The 9,631-nt window shown below is 37.0% G+C and overlaps 1 protein-coding gene across 1 annotated transcript in view; it reads right to left on the reverse strand.

The window, feature by feature from the left end:
- Window positions 1-544: 544 nt before the first annotated feature.
- Window positions 545-9,631, reverse strand: part of LOC137645401 (solute carrier family 22 member 20-like) — a 35,562-nt gene continuing 26,475 nt past the window's right edge. The window contains exons 8-14 of the mRNA XM_068378206.1: window positions 6,268-6,436; window positions 5,206-5,350; window positions 4,751-4,914; window positions 2,701-2,858; window positions 1,939-2,003; window positions 984-1,103; window positions 545-801 (exon numbers count right to left, since the gene is read on the reverse strand). Coding sequence (XP_068234307.1) covers window positions 595-801; window positions 984-1,103; window positions 1,939-2,003; window positions 2,701-2,858; window positions 4,751-4,914; window positions 5,206-5,350; window positions 6,268-6,436 — 1,028 coding nt within the window. The 3' untranslated portion in view covers window positions 545-594. The remainder of the gene's footprint in view (window positions 802-983; window positions 1,104-1,938; window positions 2,004-2,700; window positions 2,859-4,750; window positions 4,915-5,205; window positions 5,351-6,267; window positions 6,437-9,631) is intronic.

Below are 9,631 nucleotides of genomic sequence, written 5' to 3' on the forward strand. Positions count from 1 at the left end.
GAGACGACTCACAAAATCTAACCGAGGCCCTTCACAACGATAGATGTAAGAGGAGATGATGATGATGATGATAAAACATACTAGCCAAAACTTTGGTAAAAAGTTATTGGCGAAAAACTGTGCAACGTGGCTCTGGACAATGTTTGTTTATGGACATTTCAATGTGTCTTTTATACCATTTCCTATCATTCTTAGTTGTGAAAATTGTGGAAACATTTACGATTCAAAATTTTCAGCTTTTAAAACCAGTGGTGTTGGTTAGGAATATCATTGCATAACAAATTTGTTGACAAATAACAATAATGCAATAAACTATGAAATTAGACATACTTGTGCAAGCATAGATTCATAATCTTTTATTTATTCATCTAGAATTTTTTATCCTGAAATCAAACAGTTGCCCACCTTCAGGTTAAAACTATCCAGATACTGATGGATGGATGAAAATGGCCCTAGGCAGGTTTATAAAATAGAAAAAAATAAATCATGATTTACTGTAAAATTCTTTTATTATATAAAAACTAACAGTTTTATTTTTCACTGACGGAGACTGCTAACACGTTTGTTTTCACCGACTGTCCTCTCGAGGGTGTTTTACGAAGAGCTGAGATTAGACTGTACATCTACCTGGTAGAGTTCAGCAGCTCGATTCAGTCTGCTAGCTTTTGATCTTTCTTTGACATCCTGCACAGTTTCACAGAGGTCCAGTCCTTTGGTTTCTGGTAGCAGGCAGACTAACATACCTCCCAGAACAGCACACATTCCAAGAATCATATTCGGCAGCCACCATACTTGCTGTGCCTGTTTGGAGAGAATACATAAAACTCCAAAATAGCAAGGTCTACGAGGTAAGTGCTAATATTGCATCCATAATAAAAGGTATAGAGTCTCATAAATGAATATTTCACATAAGTAGCCTATTACTTTCATAAGAAATATCAGATTTACTTCAGAAAATATAGTAAATACAGTCTACTATTTACCACAAAATCTGTTATGAAGGGAGTGACAAAGAAGCCTAGATGACCACCAAGGGCACAGCTGCTACATCCTCTCGAGCGAATCACAGTTGGGTATAATTCTGGGGCCCAGACATAACTCATCTTGAAAGTGAGTGAATATTGGTAGCTCATACACGAAAATTTATAAGACTTCCTCCAGTCTTAATTTCTCTATCATATATATTTCAATGAGGCTAGAGCTTCACCCGATGCTATGTGATGTAGGCTGTATCAAATCATCATCATATATCATATATGTTCAATATCGTCATTTATTCCTTATATTCTATCAATTCATATTATTTATGCTTAAAAAATGCCTGTAATCAAGAAATGCCTAATTTTAATATTGCTTAAATGTTAAGTATGTAATATTTCCAAAATAAAGAGAGAAAACTTAAATTTACAGTTAATGTTCTGCTAATAAATGAAATGCAAGGTGTGACGGGGGGGGGGGAAGGGGGGGGGGTCTTCTGAAGTTACACCTTCCTCACCATTCTCAATTTGGGAATATTTGAATACTCTGATAAGAATAGGACACTATACTAACTAAAACCTTAAGCCAATGCCACGTAACAGTAAAATCATAGCAAAGGTGTAAGAAACTACGCAAAATATAATAACAAATTTAAGAAAAAAAAAAACATACTAAAGGAAGATTATTGAAAAGAATGCTTCATGAATTTAACAAACATGGCTCACCTTATATATTGCATTATTTAACAATGTCAACTTCCCCTACATTACGCATATATTATGCAAAAGAAGTCTTCTGCACACAACTTTCCTTTTTGGAAATCAAATGAAGAAGCTCTGTCCTTACATTACTACTCAGAAAATCCAAAGTAAAGAAAAATATTGATAAATTGCATAAATCCATAAAAGGACTACACCACATTTCATATATTTAATAAATATACCAAAGAATTGGACTCACAGTGTAACTGGTGCTAATTAACTCCATGGCAGCCATGATGAGGATCCACCGCAGCCACCACAGATCTGTGGAGACAGTCAAAACAAAATCACACAGAATAGTGGTAATATGGCACAAACTATAGTCCATTTCTTTTATCGAGGCAGATTTGCACCGACTCGCAGCGGTGCCCTTTTAGCTCGGAAAAGTTTCCTGATCAATGATTGGTTAGAATTATCTCGTCCAACCAATCAGCGATCAGGAAACTTTTCCGAGCTAAAAGGGCACCGCTGCGAGTCGGTGCAAATCTGCATCGCTAAAAGAAATTGACAATAGTACGCCTACATTCTTTGATATTTAATCTGTCTTAATGTATTATGAACATTCCTCTTTACAACAGGCAAGTGTATACCGTGCGCTCTTGACTTCGCAGAAAGCTTGAAAAAAGAAAAATCAAATGAGAAGAGCGATTATCTGGGCAGATGCTCCCCAAAGGGTTTACTGTATGTATATATATATATATATATATATATATATATATATATATATATGGTTTCATCTAGCATCAATATGAACTTTTAGGCATTTCTATTTTCTATTTATACAATCTTTTATATAATTTACATTTTTCTGAGCGACATTTTCTGGAAAAGGTGCATAATAAATAATTTACTTACTCTTCCCTTGACGATAATAGAATCTAAAGTAAGGAGAGAAAGTTGAAATAAGAGATAACACTGATTACATAACTCGAACGCCCTTTCATCAGCAACATTCACTAACCTTTGGTAACGGCAAGAACTAGCAAACTGCAGAGGCCAGAGGCGAAAAATGTAGCCGTCATGACGGGGACCCGGTTGAGCCTCTTGGAGAAAACGATTCCAACGATTGCAGGGAGAAACTCCATCAATCCAGTCAGGGCGACATAAATAAATGGATTGCTGAAAGGAAAAAGGATAGCAATAATTCTAGGATAAGTAAATATGAACTCATTTGAAATAAATGGATTGCTGAAAGGAAAAAGTACAGCAATAATTCTAGGATAAGTAAATATGAACTCATTTGAAATAAATGGATTGCTGAAAGGAAAAAGTACAGCAATAATTCTAGGATAAGTAAATATGAACTCATTTGAAATAAATGGATTGCTGAAAGGAAAAAGTATAGCAATAATTCTAGGATGGGTAAATATGAACTCATTTGAAAATTCTCATTGTGCAAAATTCACAGCAACAAAAGCAGCTATTTCTAGTCCACTGCAGGACAAAGGCTATTTTTTCCCTGTTGGAGCCCTTGGGCTTATAGCATCAACTTTTCCAACTAGGGTTGTAGCTTAGATAGTAATAACAACAACAACAACAACAACAATAATAATAATAATAATAATAATAATAATAATAATAATTGTCCTTATTGATGTCTGGGGTTTGGCCAGTTTTCATCATTGTTATGTATTACTGTAATAATGTACTGTATTACCTCAAATGTTACGTGTATTGAGCGCAACATTGCATCATATTGCATTTGATAAAACATGTTATAGAATGTACATAAGTGAAATGAGGTATTTTGATAATAGGATTCAAGCATTTATTAATTACCTCAAAGATAGGATGTGATTCTTTTTAATTTTTTAACGGGAGTAGGATTTAAGTCTTTCGAGAGCGATGCTCTTATGTTAGCAATGTTTTGGTTTGTCAGATTGTTTATGAGACGCTCCAGCTAGTGTTGCCAGATATGGGGATTTATCCCTAGATTTGGGGATTTACACCTACATTTTGGGATTTTGGGTGTCAGATGGGGATATTTTGTACAAATTTCTATGAAGAAACAAAGACGAGTAAAGCTTTATATTGTTGCAATTAGTTTGCTTTATCTTATATGAAGTATATTGAGTAATTTCTATATTAGTAAAGCCTACGTGATCAAGACAAGAGAATATATTTGTGGAAATGGGAATTTGTGTGTTGCTTTGGGGATTTTTTATCATGAGTTTTGGTGATTTTTACACTAACCCATCTGGTAACACTGGCTCCAGCGGCTCCACGCTCACAGTTGGGAGTTGGTTATCACAGAGCAATGTAATCACAAGAAGTCATTAAATGTATTTTTAAGAATACCAACGTATCATTAAATCCCACCGAGAAAAATCGGCAACTTCGGATGGAATCAGCTCATGAATAATTACTAATAATTCTTCACTAATTGCAGGTGAGAAATATGCTGAATTCATTAGACAGCTTACAACCAATCCTACAATCACCTAGCTGGCCAACTGCGATGGTGGGAGACCTTTGCCTGAAAGCTCACAGCAAACCAAAATATCTAAAAGAATGCCTGAACAAACTAGAACTAGAAACAAATGTTAACATAAGACACATGAGTGACAAACATAGGCTATCTGAACCAAGAACAAATAGTAAATTTGGTGAAAGGGCTTTTAGCTACTGTGCGCCTAGACATTATAGTAAACTGCCAACTGAAATGAAGGACCTAAAGGGAGCAATTGAATTTAAGAAGAAACTAAAGACATTACTTTTCACAAGATCATATGATTTGGAAGATGCTACAATCAAAGAATTGTATAAGTTATAATGAAAATGTTTCGTTTGATGATTGATATGGACCCGCCCGAGAAGTAGTTCACTCGACTTCAGTGGAGGGTTGGATTTAAACCCAAAACAAGTACAAGTATGGGTGATCCTGACTAGTACAACTTTGCTGACCATGGCGATACACAAACCCTTTCACCACGTTAAGGTATCCCCACTGAGAAAAATTAAAATCAAAGCACACTAAATGATTAGGCCTACTCTTTTGGAAACATACTCACCCCCCGAAATTGCTGACGTTCAGTGGAATTCCCAGGTAGACCACGGCCATTAAAAACCACGTTAGAGGCGTTACCACTGTGATGACTGCCATTGGCAAGTTGCTGAACACTAACTCCAGCGTGCTTGTACACGACTTCTTATTTTTAAAGTAGGCTTTTCCCTCCTGGCGATGTCCAAAATACATTAAAATCTTTAATTGTCATTTTCCAAATAATATTTAGTAATTATAAGACCTATCACATGTAGTAGATGTTACAAAAAAACTTTATTTGAATGAATTAAAAGAATATGCTTTCTTAAATCACGATGATGTCCAAAAATCCATTAAAATCTTCAATTTTCACTTTCTTAATCCTATTTGATACTTTTAAGACATATCACAGGTAATAGATGACAAATTAAAACTTTAACTCAATCAAAATAATCTGCTTTCTTAAACCACGAGACAACTTACATTTGCCAGTTTGAATAGAATCTGGTCTAGTTTTGAAGATGAGGGAAGAGGAGAGCCGTTATAAGCCGCAGCTTTTCTCAATACTTCCTTTGCTTCATCCAAGTAACCATTTTGAGCGAGCCATCTCGGAGATTCGTCTACAACCCTGTTTAAAATAAAAAAATGAATTTGCACAGAATAATGTATTTGAGGTTAATATATACTCTTAAACTCCAAAACCTCTTTTCTTTTCGAACATTTTTTTTTATTTACAAAAACAATTAACTTTGTTTATGCCTCCATTAACCTTCTATTTGAAATAACGTCTTAACATATCAATGTATTTTTGTACATTAAATCTGCTGAAGTAATCACTCAATTTTTGATTAAGTGTATTTTGAATATACAGTATATCAAATGTACGCTGGTATCATGAACTTCTGCTTATGCACGCTGGCATCACGAATTCTGTTTGGTTGACTATGTTGACATGTCAGTTCCAAGTCGTTTGGTGAGGAAACCGAGCTATTTTCTTTTTATAACCCCTTCCCCCTTCCTAAACATATCTTGCTAATTGTAAACATGTTAATCAATAATGCCTTGATAAAGACATAGTTTTGTCAAAACAGTGCTGTGGTGATAGATTAAATGAAGAAAAATAGGCATATTTGACCAAAGGCTCACTCCTGGGAATCTAAAGAACCTGAAGAAATATAAGGATTGCTTGCCTAGGGCAGCCTCACTATCAAAGCCTACAGATAAAACAGCATCAGATATCATTATTGTTATTATTATTACATGCTAAGTTACAACCCTAGTTGGTAAAGCAGAATGCTATAAGCCCAGGGGCCCCAACAGGGAAATAGCTCAGTGAGGAAAAGAAACAAGGAAAAATAAACTATCTTAAGAGTTACAACATTAAAATAAATCTCGTATATAAACTATAAAAGCTTTAACAAAACAAGAGGAAGAGAAATTAGATAGAATAGTGTGCCCGAGTGTACCCTTAAGAAAGAGAACTCTAACCCAAGACAGTGGAAGACCATGGTACAGAGGCTATGGCACTGCCAACATGAGACTTACCAGCTGACTGTCAGTAACAAGAATGTAAATATAGAAGAAGCAAAATGCAAAGTCCTCCAGTCTCGCAAGAAGTATCCAAGACCCGCGAAGCACATGACCCCAATGCTGTATGGGGCTCCGAGGATCATTCCTATGACGGTTCGATGGGACGTGGGTGTGATTTCCATGACTGTGACAATGAAGGAAAATATTAAAGTCAGTTTAGCAAAATAGAGATTAATGAGTGTAGCCTACAGACATTTATAAAAAGATATTTACTAACTGGGTGAGAATGATTTACGTATACATATACATACTGAAGAAGTTTCGAATGCTTGATATTAGAAATCCATTAAGGCCAGGATGTAAATTCTAAGGGAGTGATTGCTCATAATTACATACATACATATACCAAGGCACTTCCCCCAATTTTGGGGGTTAGCCGACATCAAACAAATGAAACAAAAAAGGGGACGTCTCATCTCTACATTCCTCCCAGCCTGACAAGGGACTCAACCGAGTTCGGCTGGTACTGCTAGGGTGGCACAGCCCACCCTCCCACATTATGCACCACAAATGAAGATTCATAATGCTGAATCCCCTACTGCTGCTACCTCCGTGGTCATCCAAGGCACCGAAGGAAGCAGCAGGGCCTACCGGAACTGCGTCACAATTGCTCGCCATTCATTCCTATTTTTAGCACGCTCTCTTGTCTCTCTCACATCTATCCTCCTATCACCCAGAGCTTCCTTCACTCCATCCATCCACCCAAACCTTGGCCTTCCTCTTGTACTTCTACCATCTACTCTTGCATTCATCACCTTCTTTAGCAGACAGCCATTTTCCATTCTCTCAACATGGCCAAACCACCTCAACACATTCATATCCACTCTAGCTGCTAACTCATTTCTTACACCCGTTCTCACCCTCACTACTTCGTTCATAACCCTATCTACTCGAGATACACCAGCCATACTCCTTACACACTTCATCTCAAACACATTCAATTTATGTCTCTCCGTCACTTTCATTCCCCACAACTCTGATCCATACATCACAGTTGGTACAGTCAATTTCTCATACAGATCTCTCTTTACATTCATGCCCAACCCTCTATTTTTTACTACTCCCTTAACTGCCCCCAACACTTTGCATCCTTCATTCACTCTTTGACGTACATCTGCTTCCACTCCACCATTTGCTGCAACAACAGACCCCAAGTACTTAAACTGATCCACCTCCTCAAGTAACTCACCATTCAACATGACATTCAACCTCGCACCACCTTCCCTTCTCGTACATCTCATAACCTTACTCTTACCCACATTAACTCTCAACTTCCTTCTCTCACACACCCTTCCAAATTCTGTCACTAATCGGCCAAGCTTCTCTTCCACGTCTGCAACCAGTACAGTATCATCCGCAAACAACAACTGATTTACCTCCCATTCATGGTCATTCTCGTCTACCAGTTTCAATCCTCCTCCAAGCACTTGAGCATTCACCTCTCTCACCACTCCATCAACATACAAGTTAAACAACCACGGTGACATCACACATCCCCGTCTCAGTCCCACTCTCACTGGAAACCAATCACTCACTTCATTTCCTATCCTAACATATGCTTTACTACCTTTGTAGAAACTTTTCACTGGTTGCATCAACCTTCCACCAACTCCATATAACCTCATCACATTCCACATTGCTTCCCTATCAATTCTATCATACGCTTTCTCCAGATCCATAAACGCAACATACACATCCTTACCTTTTGCTAAATATTTCTCGCATATCTGCTAACTGTAAAAATCTGATTCATACAACCCCTACCTCTTCTAAAACCACCCTGCACTTCTACGATTGCATTCTCTGTTTTATCCTTAATCCTATTAATCAGTACTTTTCCAACTACACTCAACAAACTAATACCATTTGAATTACAACACTCATGCCCATCTCCCTTACCCTTGTATAGTGGTACAATACATGCACAAACCCTATCTACTGGTACCATTGACAACACAAAACACATATTAAACAATCTCACCAACCATTCAAGTACAATCACATCCCCTTCCTTCAACATCTCAGCTCTCACACCATCCATACCAGATGCTTTTCCTACTCACGTTTCATCTAGTGCTCTCCTCACTTCCTCTCTTGTAATCTCTCTCTCATTCTCATCTCCCATCACTGGCACCTCAACACCTGCAACAGCAATTACATCTGCCTCCCTATTATCCTCAACATTCAGTAAACTTTCAAAATACTCTGTCCACCTTTTCTTTGCCTCCTCTCCTTTTAACAACCTTCCATTTCCATCTTTCACTGTCTCTTCAATTCTTGAACCAGCCTTCCTTACTCTCTTCACTTCTTTCCAAAACTTCTTCTTATTCTCTTCATATGAATGACACCATACCAGACCCCACCTCAGGTCAGCTGCCCTCTTTGCCTCACTTACCTTGCGCTTTACTTCAACATTTTTCTCTCTATATCTTTCATACTTCTCTACACTATTACTCTGCAGCCATTCTTCAAAAGCCCTCTTTTTCTCTTCCACTTTTACCTTCACTCCTTCATTCCACCATTCACTGCCTTTCCTCATGCTGCCTCCAACAAACTTCTTGCCACACACATCACTTGCAATCCCAACAAAATTTTCTTTTACTAACTACCACTCCTCCTCTAAATTACCAGTTTCTCTTACTTTCACTTCGTCATATGCCCTTTTTTTTCTTGATATTCACTTTTTACCCCCGGTTTTATTAGCTCTTCAACCCTCACTAGCACCCTTTTACATCTACCTACTCTATTCCCCCACTCTTTTGCTACAACTAATTTTCCTTCCACCAAAAAATGATCAGACATACCGTTAGCCATACCCCTAAACACGTGCACGTCTTTCAATCTTCCAAACATTCTTTTAGTTATGAACACATAATCCATTAACGCTCGTTGTTATTACTATTATTATTATTATTATTATTATCATTATTATTACTAGCCAAGCTACAACCCTAGTTGGAAAAGCAAGATGCTATAAGCCCAAGGGCTCCAATAGGGAAAAATAGCCCAGTGAGGAAAGAAAATAAGAAAATAAATAAATGATGAGAACAAGTTAACAATAAATCATTCTAAAACAGTAACAAAGTCAAAGCAGATATGTCCTATATAAACTATTAACAACGTCAAAAACACATATGTCATATATAAACTATAAAAAGACTCATGTCAGCCTGTCAACATAAAAATATTTGCTCCAACTTTGAACTTTTTCTACCACTCTTCCATTTGCCACTCTGACCCATGTAATTATATATAGATATTAGAGCTAGATTTATTTACTCTTTAATTCTAGTTGTTTCACGGAAAATAGGTAATCTTC

The sequence above is a fragment of the Palaemon carinicauda genome, chromosome 1 (assembly GCF_036898095.1).
Source record: "Palaemon carinicauda isolate YSFRI2023 chromosome 1, ASM3689809v2, whole genome shotgun sequence".
Classification (NCBI taxonomy): Eukaryota; Metazoa; Arthropoda; class Malacostraca; order Decapoda; family Palaemonidae; genus Palaemon; species Palaemon carinicauda.